This window comes from Mustela nivalis (genome assembly GCF_964662115.1).
Source record: "Mustela nivalis genome assembly, chromosome: 11".
In the NCBI taxonomy this organism is placed as follows: Eukaryota; Metazoa; Chordata; class Mammalia; order Carnivora; family Mustelidae; genus Mustela; species Mustela nivalis.
Genome location: NC_139030.1, coordinates 18,266,487 through 18,282,671, shown reverse-complemented (window position 1 = coordinate 18,282,671; position 16,185 = coordinate 18,266,487). Strand labels below are relative to the sequence as shown.

General features: G+C 39.3%; 1 protein-coding gene across 10 annotated transcripts in view; it reads left to right on the top strand.

The window, feature by feature from the left end:
• NCKAP5 (NCK associated protein 5) overlaps nt 1–16,185 on the top strand; it is a 964,712-nt gene that overhangs the window by 510,526 nt on the left and 438,001 nt on the right. For all 10 annotated transcript variants that reach the window (XM_082689272.1, XM_082689269.1, XM_082689270.1 and 7 more), the window contains one exon: nt 7,318–7,451. In XM_082689272.1, the coding sequence (XP_082545398.1) occupies nt 7,318–7,451 (134 nt within the window). The remainder of the gene's footprint in view (nt 1–7,317; nt 7,452–16,185) is intronic.

Sequence of the window (16,185 nt, the reverse complement as noted above, 5' to 3'; positions counted from 1 at the left end):
GTTTCTGTGTTTGATTCTTTGTCAAGGGCCCAACTCATTTCTTGTGCCCAAACAGGAAAAGAACTTGGAAACTTAACTCATTCAGATTTCTTTATCTCTATTGTGGTGTATAGTCAGCTCCACTATAATGTAACCTCTGTATTCCTAAAAATCATTGCACAGGGCTTGTTTAAAAAAAAAATCCAGGAACCTAATAAAAATGTCAACTAAGTTTTAGTTGTGTTAAGTGGTTAAGAAATACACGAATAATATAATACATATGGCACTTCTCCTTGAGAAAGACAGGCAGCTGGCTTGTGGAGGGGGTCATTGGAAGGGCTGCGGCTTGTGAGTTACTGCCAAGTGGCAGAAGGAAGGCTGCCTGAAATTAGAGGGCAAATTGTGTCACCAGATATAGGTGGAGTGGCTCTTAAGAGGCACAGTAACTGAAAGCATTGGCCCATCCATCTTAAATGAGTGTGATTTGTGTATTTCTGTGCTAGGTCCAGCTGGGTGCAGTTTTCTGTGTTCACTTCATGTTCCTCATGAATGAAATCAGGCATAAGCGAGTGTGAGATTTAGGTTATGCTCACATTGGTCCCTGACACAGCCATTGCCCTAAAGCAAATCTATGCACTTAAAGTGTTAGGAGGCTAGTCCACATGGAGATGCAGGAAGATCCTAAACTCATTTCCTCCAACAGACACACTAAATCTGCAACTACATATGGAAGGCTTCTCTCTGAAAACTCACGGCACCTCTCTCTGCCATCAGGAGAGAATAGGCCTGCACTCAGGAGGGTTGGAGAAGGTGAGATGTGGTCTCACCACAGACTCACTGCCAGCTCAGCAACCCACAGTCAGGAGGGAATTCAAAAACCCAGAGCTTTTTGAGGAGGAAAGGGTCTATAGATTATATCAGTCACTCTTAAGACGAATATTTGAGAGACGAGCCGCCAAGACATCTGCTTTGAAGATTCCCAGGGCTTGTGTCCATGAAGCCCAAAGGGCTGAGGTGAAATGGGAAACAGCTCTTAAAAGGCTCAAGTGCAGACTTGCTCCAGGGCCCAGCTCAGAAGTAGCAGTTTGGAAAAGCACACAGAGTATATGTGAAGAAGATTCGTTTGCTCATCTTAGGCATCCTTTGGAGGGAGAGGTGCGTTTTGGCATTCTCTGCAGGGATGGAGGTGCTGGAAGACTCCATCCATCCTTGTGCTCTGTCTCTGACTCACTAAAACCTGGGCTATCATGTTTTTATTTTTTTCCTTCAGAAGGTATCATCTTCATGCCCTCTTTCTGCCAGGCTTCACTGACATTATTTTCTAGAAGGGAGATTTTACATTTGTCTGGTGCCCTGGCTTGTTTACATTTAATACTCCAGTTTTTGTGACTACCAACAGGCGATCCACTGAGCTCATGGATCTTGAGGCCAAAGTGGCTTGGATTCCTGGATACCATAAGGAACTATTGGAAAGACAGTTCTTAACAGACTGCCATCTCCAGGGCAGTGTACATACAGATAGTAGACTGGAAACACCCCCTCACTCTGTGAGTAGGTATTTTGCATGTCCGGGAGCTTTGGTCTAAGGGACAAGTTTCTGGTCTGCCACACTCCTAAAGGCCTATTGAACTGCTCTCAGGGGGCACCTGGGTGGCTCAGTTGGTTAAGCGTCTGCCTTCAGCTTGGGCTCCCTGTTCAATGAGGAGGCTGCTTCTCCCTCTCCCTCTGCCCCTTCCCACCCCCCTGCTTATGTGCTCCCTCCCTCTCTCTCTCATACTCTCTCTCAAATAAATAAATAAAATCTGTTAAAAAAAAAAAAAAATGAAGTGCTCTGAGGGCTTAAGTCCCCAGTCTGATGATGTGCCCAAGGGAGGGGTATGCATAGGGTTAGAAAAGAATAAAACTGGGACCAGAATGCTGGGAAATGTTAGCTGGTAAAGACTGGAAAGAGAAAAAGGAACCAGGCAAGGAAGCTGGATTCAGGCCCAAAAGAATTCATGATCTTGCTTCACAAAGAATAAGATACTTAGGAACAAATTTAACTAAGGAGGTAGAAGACCTGGATATCAAAAACTGCAAGACATTAATGAAAGAAATTGAAGAAGACACAAATAAGTAGATAGAGATTCCATGCTAATAGATTGGAAGAATTAATACTGTTAAAGTGTCCATACTACCCAAAGCATTACATAAATTCAGTGCAATTCCTATCAAAATTCCCCTGACATTTTTCACAGAAATAGAAAAAAATCCTAAAATGTGTATGGGATCACAAAAATCTCTAGAAGCTGAAACAATCTTGAGAAAGAACAACAAAGATGGAGCCATCATACTCCCTAATTCAAACTATATTACAAAGCTGTCATGTCAAAACAGTACTTTATTGGCATAAAAAACAAACACAAAAATCAGTGAAACAGAAGAGAGACCCAGAAATAAACCCACTATTAATATAGTCAATTAATTTATGACAAAGGAGGCAAGAACACACAGCATGGAAAGGACAGTCTCTTTAATAAATGGCGTTGGGAACACCGTACAGACACATGCAAAAGAATGAAACTACTACTATCTACTATCTTACACCATATACAAAAATTAACTCAAAATGAATTAAAAACTTGAATGTAAGACTTGAAACCATAAAACCCCTGGAAAGAAAACTGGGCAGTAAGAAACTTGACATTGGTCTTGGTGATAATATTTTGGATCTGACTCCAAAAACAAAAGTAAACAAGTGAGATCAAACTGAAATCAGCTTCTGCATAACAAAGGAAATCATCAAGAAAATGAAAAGACAATGCATTGAATGTGAGAGCAATGCATTTTGACTAGACATATGATTAAGGAATCTACAAATCATATATCCAATCAGGGGTTAATATTCAAAATACAGACAGAACTACAATACAATAAACAAAAACAAAAAACAAAGCAATTTGATTTAATAATTGGCAGAAGGTCTGAATAGACATTTTCTAAAGGAAACATTCATGTGGCCAACAGATGCGTTAAAATATGTTCAATATGACCAATCATCAGGGAAATCATCAAAACCACCAAAAAGTGTCACCTCATATCTGTTAGAATGAATCAAAAAAAAAAAAAAAAAAAAGAAAAAGAAAAGAAGAAAGAAACAAAGAAAGAAATAACAAGTGTTGGTAAGATTATCAAGAAAAGGGAACCCTTATGCATAGTTGGTATGGATGTGAATTGTGTAGCCACTATGTAAAACTGTATGGAAGGCCCCCAAAAAAGTAAAAATAGAAGTATCTTATGATCCAGCAATCCATTTTCTGGGTACTTATCTGAAGAAAATGAAAACATTACTTCAAAAAAAAAAAATATAGGCACCCGTGTTTATTGCAGCATTATTTACAATAGCCAAGATATGGAAGCAACCTAAGTGTCCAAGATAGGTGGATGAAGAAGATGTGTAGGTACACACACATAACAAACACATACAATAAACTACTACTCAGCCACATAAAAGAAGGGATTCTTGCCATTTGCAACAACATGATTAGTTCTTGAGGGCACTAAGCTAAGTAAAATAAGTCAGGCACAGAAAGAAGACAAATGTCGTCTGCTCTCACTTATATATAGAATGGAAAAACCAACCAAACAACAGCAACAACAAAAACCAAACAGAGATCCAGAGAACAGATTGGTGGTTGTCAGAGGTTGAGAAGCAGTGGAGGGTGGGAAAAGGGACGAAGGGGGTCAAAAAGTACAGACTTATACTCATGAAATAAGTCACGACGGTATAATGTACAGCCCGGTGACTGTAGTTAATAATACTGTATTGCATATTTGAAAGTTGCTAAGTGAGTAAATCTTAGATTGTCTCATCACAAGAGAATAAAAAAACACTTTGTAATTATGTATTATGATAGATGATAACTAGGCTTCTTGTAGAGTTTATGTTTGCATTTGTGTATATAAATATTGAGTTTGTGTATATAAATATTGAACCATTATGTTGTACACCTGAAACTAATATGTTATATGTCAAATATAAAAATAAATAAAGGATGGAAAGATTACAAAATAAATGTTAGAGCGGAACTGAGTATCCTAAGAAGAAAAAAAGGTGGAGGTGGGCAGTGGGAGTTGGGGTCAGAAAAATTTGTTTTTGGTCCCAGAGATGTCATTTCTAACATTGAAACCCTGAGCAAGCACTTTCCGTCTCTTTATACCATTTTATCGTATCTTTAAATGAAGTTGGTAACAACCAATGTTGCCACATTGTCCTGAGGGCTAGATGAAGCGATAAAGGTGAAACATTCCATAAACAGTAAAGTGCTTTCCAACTCAAGATTTTTCACAAAAAAACTTATTTCAGAGGTAGAGCTATCAACTAAAGAAGAACAAAGGGTTAGAAGTTCACCCACTCAGAGCCAGCTTTTGTTGAGAAAACTGTGCAAACCCTCCTTTTGGATGAGAGTGAAGCCCATGACTCTGAAAGGAGGGGGTGCTTTATGCCTGGTGAAGTGTCTTGTGAACACGTGCCTCATGTCTTATAGACTCAACCCCGGGGGAGGGGCAGTGTTTCTGTTCCTGGTGTAGCAGTTTGTGTACAATGGTAGGAGAAGCCAAGGAGGAAAAGGGGAAAAGGTGAACTTGCTAAAGGAAACTGAGAGAAATACAAATGTGGTCCCCACTGAGTTTAGAAAAATACTCTCAGAGCTTTCTTAAGATGGCTTCTTAAAGCCATCCCAGCCCAGGGATTCAGTGGAAGGAGCTGTCACAGAAATTTGGCCTCGTCAGGTCTACAACCCAGATTTCTGTGACATTGTTTTTTACTTACTGCTCTTCAGTACCCGGCAGCACCGTATAAACAAGACTCAACTCTTCTGCACCTCTCACTCCCTTTCACTCTCCGTGCTGTGAAAGATACAGAGCAAACCTGTAGAGGAAAAAATAAAAAATTACAGACAGCTATTACCAAAAAAAAAAAAAAATCTGTTCATGTTTTTTACTTTTTTTTTTTTTGCTTTTTTTACTTCTTTTTTAACTTCTATCCATGTTTTATAATTTGAGTAAAAAAAAAAATTTCCCTACATTTGGAAAGTAGATACGGCTTATTGTCAAGCTTTGATAGTTTAATTGAAGTACACACCATTTAAAGGGAATATATTTCAGTAAACAACTTTTGCCTCATTAGTCTTTGAATTCCCTGGAACTTTCTCTATAATGTAAGGGTATCATTTTACTTGTATTTGAAAAGGCATTTAAAAATTGAACAGAAAAGTTTATTCACATGGAAAATATCTTCCCTTATTAGATTTTGGGGAATTCTTCAATATGACAGGGAGCAAATCTATGTGACATTCTTCATTTGTGAAGAAAAAATGGATTCTATCTTCCCTGCAAAACTTCACCTTTTTCATATGCTGTGCTTTTTAACTATTTAACAGACACCATTTGTTTCGCTTGTTTTGGGAATCAAAGCAGTCTTCCAAATTTATAATAAAGGTGACTTACCCATGTTCCTTCTAGTCCACTCAGTTTATACAGAGATGACTCTTGGTTATGTGTAATAATGCAGTAAATTTTATTTTTGTCTTTTTATTGTGGTTAAATATATGTAATAAAATCTAAATAATAAAATAAAAATATAATAAGTAATAAAACAAATAATAAAATATATGTGCTATGAAATTTGCCATTCTATTTCTACAAAGGTTTGGCTTTGGTTAGCATGTTTCTCCTTCAAAATCATGTTTTTCTTCTCTTCCAGAGCTGCTGGAACATGACAGAATAAAGATTTGATTTTGATTTTTCTTTTTCTGAATCTGATAGAGGCAACTGACTGTGTAGGGGTGAAAAATGGACCACCAAAGAGTTTGGGACAGAAGCTACAGGCCTGACTTAGCTAAAGGCTAGCTCCAGAATCAATAAGCAAATATACTTCTAGTATGTTAAATGCAGAAAATACATATACACATAAGACATAGTCCTGATCTCAAACAGATGTTTATGTAGGTGAAGAATCGTAATACATGCACACAAAAAATAATGATAGAAGAAAGTAAGAGTGTATAGGGTTGTAAAGAGCATAGGTGCTATGGACACAAGGAAGGGAGAGAACAATGAAATGAGGTGGAGAAGTTCTAGAGAGATGGCTCAAAGCCAAACCTGGCAGCATCTCCAGACTTTAAGTAGATCTCAGAGAGCTTGTTAAGCAGGAGGAAGAGCATGGTCAAGGGCGCACAGGCAGGGGAATACATAAGTATTTTTAGAGGATCTTGATTTATTTCCAAATTATGATCTGTTTCCTTCATAATCCTCAGGAGAGCTTTTCCCCCTTGTGTTAGAGGTGGAGACAGTCCATCTCTCCTATCACTTGTGGTGAATGTGCCCCATGCGGTGGATAGCATTTCCTCCCGGGGTAATCCATGGTTCAGAGTCAGCATGCAGTCTTGGCTTCCCTTTCTCCCATTTAAGAATGTGGGTCCCTCCTAGTCAGTACTGAGTTGTTCTTTGGTTTTCATCACAGAACATCCATTCCGCATGCAAAGTGCTCACATTAGTAGCAACCATAACCGTAATAGCATGACATGCCAAAAGAAGAAGTAGCAGAAGCAACAAAACAACAAAACGACATTAGCATGGGAGAGTCAGTATTGTCAGGGGGATTCGAGTCTGCGTGCTTCTGAGCGGTTCCAGGAATGAGTTTTTGCTGAACCATCTATTCCAAGTCTTCCAGCCCTTCTTTCTACACTGATTCTCATTTGTCAATGAGCTGATTTTCTGCCATAATAAATAAAGTGGGTGGCTTAGCCTGTTTTTATCTGTGAAAACCTAACTGGATAAATAAAAACAAAACATTTAACCTTATTCTCATCAGCTCCATGGCCTAATGAAGTTGAAATTACAGGTCCTTGTACAAAAATCACTTACGTTCCTTTAAAAGCATAGACAAGCGATTGAAGAGATGAAACGATTCTGAATAGGCACTAATGATCTTACTCATCATTGCTTGAGTTCTAATACATTTGGTAGTATTACTGGGTCATAGATCTTCATATCTGCACAAGAAGCCGCCTGGTTTAGTGAAAATTATTCAAGCAATAGAGACACATCCAGGATTGAAAACTGTTACCTTCTGGTTTTTATGACAAATTACTTAGATGCCTCTGATCCTTAGTTTTCTTGTCTGTAATGAGAGGTTAATAATAGAAGCTACTTCATGGGGTTGTAATGAGGATGGAATTAATTTATATATAAAGTCCAAGTTTGCACTTAGTAACTGACAGCTATTACTAATTATTTTTTTCTCGTAGTAATTAAGAAACACCTCCTTAAAAGTCATTCCCTTTGTGCCTTTTATAGCATGAGAAGCTGATGCATGAATTGGAAGAGGAGAGACACTTACGTCTTCAGAGTGAGAAGCGGTTGCAGGAGGTGACACTGGAGTCTGAGCGCAACAGAATTCAGATGCGTGGCCTCCAGCAGCAGTTCTCCAGGTATGGTTCTGAACTGAGCTGCTTGATTCAGGAGGGGCATCCCTTCCTGCACCCAAAGCCCCCAGGTTGAATTTCCATTGTGAAAGCATCTGTTGAATTTGAGGAGCTAATTTACCTACAGCTTAGACCTTCTCCTCTGGCCACGCCATCATAAGGCATCTGGGCCAGTTTGTTGAAAACTTGCTCTTTGCTCCTAGTGGAGTCTTGGCTTTATTGGATCTGGTTATCTTTTCTTCCTTGATGGGTTTCCAAGGGGTTTTTCCAGGAAGATGTGGTGGCTGTGTGGTTTATAAGAATGTCCCTTGAAAGGCCAGCCGGGAGGATGAAATTTTACCAGTCGGGAGGATGAAATTTTACCAGTCATCATAATTCTGTTTTAAGGAAAACAGAGGATGTGAATCTAATCATTCAGTAAGCTCTTACTCAGTACTTAAAGGAAACCTTTACCGATAGTTTAAAAAAAAAATCAAAATCAATGAGTTTTTCCTTTAAAAAGACTTAACTTGAATTTGAAATTAGCATTCTGAAAAGTAGCTCTTAGATTTAATTCCCACACAGTCAGAATCTTTCAGCTTCCAGTTACAGTTACTGTGGGGCCAGGTAAAGGTTCAAACTATTATTTAAATATAACCTATTTATTTAACCTATCTGTGCTATTCCAGTCCTGGGACCAGATATGAGAATTCTGTGAAGGACAATTTTCTTCCTTCCTTTCTTTCTTTCTTTCTTTCTTTCTTTCTTTCTTTCTTTCTTTCTTTCTTTCTTTCTTTCTTTCTAAGATTTTATTTATTTTGACAGAGACATAGCGAGAGAGGGAGCACAAGCAGGGAGAGTAGGAGAGGGAGAAGCAGGCTTCCTACAAGCAGGGAGCCCAATGTGGGGCTTGAACCCAGGATCCTGGGATCATGACCTGAGCCGAAAGCAGATGCTTAATGATTGAGCCACCCAGGCGCGCCAAGGACAATTTACTTTCATTTCTGTATTTCACTTCACCATTTCCCAAATCAGGAAATTAATTTTGGGGGTTTTTGTTTTTTTCTTTCTCATGAGGTTGCCTCAGGCTGAATCAAGTTTGAGACGTTGCCCTAAATTTTTTTCTGAGCAATCTATGTGGATCTTGACTTTAATTTACCATTGGGATTTGGATATAATCAATGATGGATAATATGGCTTCCTCATTGTGAACCTTTTATAATGATAGCTTAAGTTCTGGATGTGTCACACAGAGAAACTGAAATTGAGCCTCCAGATGTCTTATCTCTTTGTGACTAATACCATCAGTGCATGTGACTTTGGTTTGGAGGCTTCTTGGAGGAACAGGGTAGAAAGGATGGATGATCCCCTGTGTTCAGACTCATAATTTAACGCCCTGTTCCACTCTCTGAGCCCGTAATACACAGGTGCTATAGAAATGCACCAATCAATACTTCAAACAAATGCAGGTCCCACCCTTCTCAGGCTATTATTTATACAACCTTGTACTCGGTTTTTCATTTGGTTTGATGGTAACTCTCACTTTACGTCTCCCAACTTGGAATAATAGACCCCTCCCCACACATACTTTTGAAGCAGCTCTAAAACAAGCTCTGCTTTGTCATACTTGCCATTTTAAGACTATAGGAAAGGAGGAGGTAGATCGCCCTACCCTTGTGTTATCTAATTGAGATGTCTCTGTATTCAAGCTATTGATTTACTGGGTGTGAGACACATGGCACAGTAAATTATTTTCATATGATGCCAGGTCATCTGCTGTAAATCAATGACACCCATACAGAGTTGTGTTGCACAAGAGTCAAGGCATCCTAGACTGAATGAGAAGATAATTCTATGTAGAACAAATAGTGGTTGGTTTTATATACTGCATTTCCCCCTACTATCATCAGTTTGCTTATGTAAAGCTTCGCTGGAACTGAAGAGTTCAAATCCAGTTATAGCCAGACAACTAATGCAAATTAGCAAAGGTGGATGAAAAAGCATGTATCACAGATAAGATAATTACACAAAGGGAGAGAGGGAAATAAATCAGTAGAGTCTTTTAATGATAGAGAACAAACTGAGGGTTGGCAGAGGGAGGTGGGTGAGGGGTGATCTAGATGGGGGATGGGTATTAAGGAGGGTACTTTTTGTGATGAGCGCTGGGTGTTGTATGTAAGTGATGAATTTCTGGATTCTACTCCAAAAACCAATATCGCACTGTATGTTAACTAAATAAAATTTTTAAAAAAATGAGCAAAGGGGGGAAAAGAAAGAGAGAGGCAAACCAAGAAACAGACTCTAAATTATAGAGAACAGGGGTACCTGGGTGGCTTAGTGTGTTAAAACCTCTGCCTTCAGCTCAGGTCATGGTCCCGGGGTCCTGGGATCAAGCCCCGCATAGCATCAGGCTCTCTGCTCAGCAGGGAGCCTGCTTCCTCCTCTCTGCCTGCCTCTCTGCCTACTTGTGATCTCTGCCTGTCAAATAAATAAGTAAAATATTTTTAAAAAATAAAATAAATAAATTACAGAGAACACACTGATGATTACCAGAGGGGAGGTGGGTGGGGGGATGGGTGAAATAGATGACGGGGATTAAGGAGGGCATGTGTTGTGAGGAGTCCTGGGTGATGTATAGAAGTGTGGAATCACTATATTGTATACCTGGAACTAATATTACCCTGGATGCTAACTAACTGGAATTTAAATAAAAACTTTTAAAAGGAGATAATTACACAATAGTTTAAGTAGGCCCACTACACCATTTTTGATGGCCTTTTGCATTTTAAACTTTGGTTTGTGAGATACTTCTAGTTCTGTTTATTTAAACAATCCTGTTACTATAAGTCTTTATAGAATTCTTCTAATTATAGAACATGTATATAGCTCATCACCCTTGGACATGGTCCACCTCTAAATGCTCACATAAGTAATTTCCATATTCCAAATAATTGGACTGAATTTAAAACGTTTACCTTCATAATTTTCTCCTTTTCCCTGGGTCAACAAATTCATTTTGTACATGATGCTCCCTGACATGTAGGGTTGCTTTGAGTATTGTTTATGGAGTGAGTTTACTTTGAAAACTAATGCTAGTAGCCCACGTTTTCAAAGGACGTGAAGTGGATTGCAATAAAAGGTAGCTTCACAACACAACTAATAAAATGAAAAATAGAAAACAAAAGCCACGAAAGGGTAGGATGGCAAGTAATCATACTTACATGGCCTGTCGTGTTTTCTGAGAGTGAGCATGTGACTTAGTTCTAAGATTCCTGGCAGAGGAGATTAAAAGGAATGCACAAGAGCCTATGTAATTGTTATCTCCTAGATAAAGGCTACTACTCCTCAGAGAGAGAAACGTTGTCTCTGGTAACAAACTCATTCTAGAACACATCCATTGACCCCTTCAGAGATGGCCTTGAATGATATCAATGGCAATCGTCCAAAATGGCATAAAGTAGCATTAATTCATAGGTAATGGTACTTCTACAAGGTCACGTACATCTACAAAGTTAAGGGATTTCTGAATGTCACAGTGTTGGTCTGATGAACCTGGAGCACTGAGGCATAGACAGAGCTGTAAGAACTATTTTCCTCGTGTACTTGATGGTGGTATTGCCATGCAGGCATCTAAATGGGAGTAAAGGAGATTCTGAAGTCTCAGGTCCAGGGAAGAGGTAATATTTGGAGGGGAAAGTGGATAACAAAGTTAGAAATGGGAACAATTAGGTGTATGTGCAAAGTAGAGTTCAGGTGTCAGAATGAGTGCTGCAAGGGAAATTAGTCCAAGGCTTGATTTTATGCAGTTTCAGTGACGTGACACGCTTGGTGGCTTAAAGGCATTGGGCAAACTTGAACATTGTGATTATCTGTGGTGATGAGTAAGGGGGTCACTTAGGTGATAAAAATCTATAAAAATGTTTGAGTGAGTAGTTCTCTTTTATGTTACCACCAACCCTTCATTTATAATCTCTCTTTCCCTCTTAACCTCTGATTAGGGTGTAATGATCAGCAGTGGTTCAAAATGTGGGCAAAAGAGAGAGAGAGATGTGACCAGAGATTACATCATCAGCTCTAAGCTCATAAATCAGAAATTGCCTGCACTGAGGGTGATTCAGGCAGCCATAACAAGCCCAATTCAGACCATTTAGAACCTCCCATCTAACTACAGTGAAGAGAAAAGATACTTTCAAATGAAGCCTTCCCCATACACGAAGGAGCATTTCAGTAGGGTGGTACTGGGAGGCAAGCAAAAGTGTCAGTAGGGTTTCTTTGTCTTGATATTTGTTGATACAAATCAAAGTTGCTTTCCAGGTGTCATAATGATATTTTAACCTGTTGTCTGAGTGGTATCCATGGCTGGGTATAGTTTATGTGGGAATAGCTTTTTGCTCCACCCTTCTATCTGTCTCTCCGCTCCCTTTAACTGTTCATTTGAACTATGCATGTCTAACCAGCCAAGGTTAATGATGTGAGTGTGGCTATGTCACTGCCTTCCGTTCTATGTAAAGATGAGTGTTGGCACCCCCAATGTCATTACTTTGAGTGAATGAGGTTGTTTGTGTATCAGTTAGATTCACCTAGACAAGTAGTTCAGGAACACTCTCTCCAACCAGGTGGGCTGTATTGAGGTAGAATAACAATGATTAAGAAAAGGGGCATCTGGGGGTCTCAGTTGGTTAAGCTTCCTCCATCAGCTCAGGTCATGATCTCAGAGTCCTAGGATCAAGTTCCACTTCGGGCTTCTTGCTCATCAGGGAGCCTGATTCTCCCTCTGCCTGCTGCTCCCTCCTGCTTGTGCAGTCTTCCTCTCTCTCTCTGTCAAACAAATAAATAAAATATTTAAAAAAAATGGGGGACCGTGGGTGGGTCAGTGGGTTAAGGCCTCTGCCTTCGGCTCGGTCCGTGATCCCAGGGTCCTGGGATTGAGCCCCACATCGGGCTCTCTGCTCAGCAGGGAGCCTGCTTCCTCATCTCTCTCTCTGCCTGCCTCTCTGCCTGCTTGTGATCTCTGTCAAAATAAATAAATAAAATCTTTTAAAAAATGATTAAGAAGAACCAGTTTTGTGAAGAAATAAGCAATACAGACTACTTATTTAATGGAAATCATGCATGATGTGCACCTGTATTTGAGTTGGTTCCTTTGGAAACAGTCCAGTCAATGTGTAGATTATTGCCGAAAGCTGCTGTTCTTTTCAGACAAGCATTTTTATTGTGTGTAAGTTAAGACAGAATACAGTGTGTGTCCTCAAAAAATGTAGACCCCAGATAGAGAAGACTTAGGTACATATAAGAACCAAAAAACCTACATTTATAGCTTATTTGTAAATAAAGGGAACTTTTGTCCAAATTCAGGACAGTTGGCCTTCATATTTGTTAATGGCATCTTATCACGCAAAGGCATGAATCAAGCCAGATGAAATTAGCACTAATTTTATAGTGCTACTAGCTATGATATTGTACATATTTATCATATGACAGCTTTCTGCTATAGTATGTTTGAAGCTTTAAATTAGTAGATGCACCACCTAGAAGACATAAGTTATAAACTATCTACTCTTAGAGAATGGTATCACACCCAAAGCATCATCAAAAATCAATTAATATTTCTCTGCAGCCTTGAAATGTTCCCTGTGTGTGTGTGTGTGTGTGTGTGTATTTACACCATGCACTGCTGAAACAAATTAGCTTTGTTGCCCATAATAGACCAGGATCGTTAAAAATCACCCAAATGGAGAGCAAGTTTCCCCCTCTACGACTCCAGGATTTCTCTGCACCTGTTTTGACCTTCTCTCTCTACACAGTTATCTGCTGCCTCGAAGCTATTTCTTTGCTTTCTGTAACTGGGATTTCTCCTATCACAGTTGATTGCTATGCCTAAGTGCAGTCGGCTGCATGCTGAACTTCAAGGAGACGTAAATGGAGATGGTTTTACTGCTTAACGCGTTCACTGGTTGCTGTTCACATTATCGGCTCTCAGAGACTTTATGGAAGCCTAGGGTTCATTTTCTGCTGCCCATTTGGAAGCTGTAGGCACCTGGCCTAGAAGTGTGTGTTGAAGAGGATAATACGCCCTTAAATGTTCTACCCACGCATTCCCTTCTGCCTCTGTGTCTGTTGCATACGTTAGAAGAACATTTTCTCTACATCTTTAGCAGAAGTAAAACATAACAAGATGAGAAAACCTGTCTATTGACCTTTGGACAATCAGCAGCACGAGCTCTTCTGCTCCCCTTCTGCATTTTTTCGCATCTCAGACCTTCGTCAACTTTAACCTCTCCCAGGGGCTGGCTCTCCTGAGTGCCTTGTTCCTCCTGATGAATACAGAGGACAATTTTCTATTGATTTAAGAGTTACTTATTTCCACAGTATCAGCAATATTTCTAGATGAGACTTTTCATAAAAGTGGAGGCCTCTCATCTCCTTTGAGAAAACCTAGCAGAAGTTTAAAATGGCAAAGCAGCATTGGTGAAATGATAAATTTTCTTCAAATCACACAGATGGGGAAAAGAAAAAGATTTTAAATAGCATGTTTTAAATGCCTGGTTCACATAGCATGGATCATGTTTTGATGTCAGAAGTTTATATCTTAGTGATCTAGTGTGTAAGGTCTTGCTTAAGCAAAGCAGAGGGAAGTTAAAACCAACTTTAAGGGAATGGGGTATGGGGGGGAATGGATGCCATTTTCAGCTCCCTGAGCAACTGATAAGTTAATGCTAAAATTGCTTAGTTCCTTTGTATTTCTGTTTCTGCCTAAGATATGATGACATTGTCATAAGTTTCCTAAATTCTTGACGGAGCTATATGTTGTTGAGTAGAAAATATAGAAGTTATATTGCCATTTTGTTCCCTAGTGGAGAAAACCGTATTAACACAGAGTATAGTTACAATTCTATTTCAAGAAACACCATCCTGTTTAACGGGGCTTCCTAGGACCTGGTTCTAGCTCTACTTCTAACTAGCTTCATAACTTCAGTAGAGTAATTTGACCTTTTTGGATCTCAGTGTGCTCGATTGTAACATAAAGGAGCAGAATTGCTTACAGTTTTATAATGCTTCTTATGGTTTTTAAAAGGCAGTGTGTTTAAACTGAAATGCATTACTTGAGTGAAGTTACAATTAAACTGTTGTAACCAGGCCATCTTGAATTTCTAACAACCAGGGTTTTGTGTTAGGGCTGTGGAGTAAACGGTCTTATGCGCCACACTGTGATCACGGTGAAGCTCTGTGGGGTTGGGCTCTCGCCATGTCTATTTTGGTTACTTGACTCTGGAGAAGTCAAGATTAGAAAAGTGCCGAGCCCAGATGAAATATTTCTGTTGAGGACAGGCAAAATTGAGTACCGAGGAACTTGACTGGCAAAGGAAGCTACACTCCTCTGCAGTGGACATAAACATTATTGCTCTTGGCTCTGATGTTGTCCACTTTATGATTTATTTGAGCTAGTTTGGGAAAAAGCCTCAACAGAGAGAACTTTATGACATCCAGAATTGTTTTCACTTTTAAACAATTTCTCTGAAGAAACAGCCATCAGTAAAAACAAAAAATGGACAACAAAACAAAACAAAACAAAAACAGTGATTTGGTCTCCTTATAAACATTTTTTTTAAATTACCCATTATAGTCTTACTATGTTCCTAACCCCATCACAACATACTTTTTTTCTTTTAAGAAAATAAATACAGGATATAGAATCCATTTTATTTTAAAATTGGAAACTAAATTCATTTTATTTTTAATGATAAATATATTTGGTCAGATTGCAGAAAATCCTTTTTTTTAGGTGTACGTTTTGTTCAGTTTTGACAAGCATATATCATCGTGTAACCAAGTCAAAATTTAGAATATTTTCCTGCCCCTAAGAAGTTCCCTGATTTCCCTTTGTTGTCAGTTCTAATTTTATATCCTAAGCCCCTGGCAATGACTGATCTGATTTCTCTCCCTATAGTTTTGCCTTTTCCAGAAAATCATATAATTTTGAAGTTTGAAAGTATTTCACTTTCTGTGCCTTGTTTCTTTCATTCAGTGTCTCTTTTGAGAGGCATCCTTGCTGCCGCATGTGTCGGTAGGTAGTTCATTCGCTTTTATTGCTCAGTAATATTCCATTGTATAAAAGTACCTGTATGTTTACTCATTCAGCTCCTCGTGGCTTTCTTCCAGTTTGGGGTGACTTTAACATTGCTATAAACTTGTGACTTTTGTGGTCTAGTTTCAGTGTTTTCATTTCTCTTGGATAGATAACCGGGAATGGGACTACAGAGTCATGTAAAAGCACACATTTAACTTTATAAGAAACCGCGACTTTTTCAAAGTAGCCGCACCATTTTGCATTCTCACTAACAGTGTGTGGGAGTTTATTCCATGTTAATAAATGCTTCTTGAAAAACAAAACACAGATATGGAAAACCACACACACCTACAAAACTAACTGGCTTAATGAATTATTCTAAGGTAACCAACATCACAAAGAAACTCTTCCTGCTACCCAGAATGCCTCCGGAGGCCTCTTCCCATTCTCAACCTTCATCTTCCCCCAACAAGTAACTAATATCCTGTGTTCATAGCTCCTTGTGTTTTTAATAGTGTTATCACTGGGGCGCCTGGGTGGCCCAGTCGGTTAAGCCGCTGCCTTCGGCTCAGGTCATGATCCCAGGGTCCTGGGATCAAGTCCCGCATCGGGCTCTCTGCTCAGCAGGGAGTCTGCTTCCTCATCTCTCTCTCTCTGCCTGCCTCTCTGCCTACTTGTGATCTCTCTCTGTCA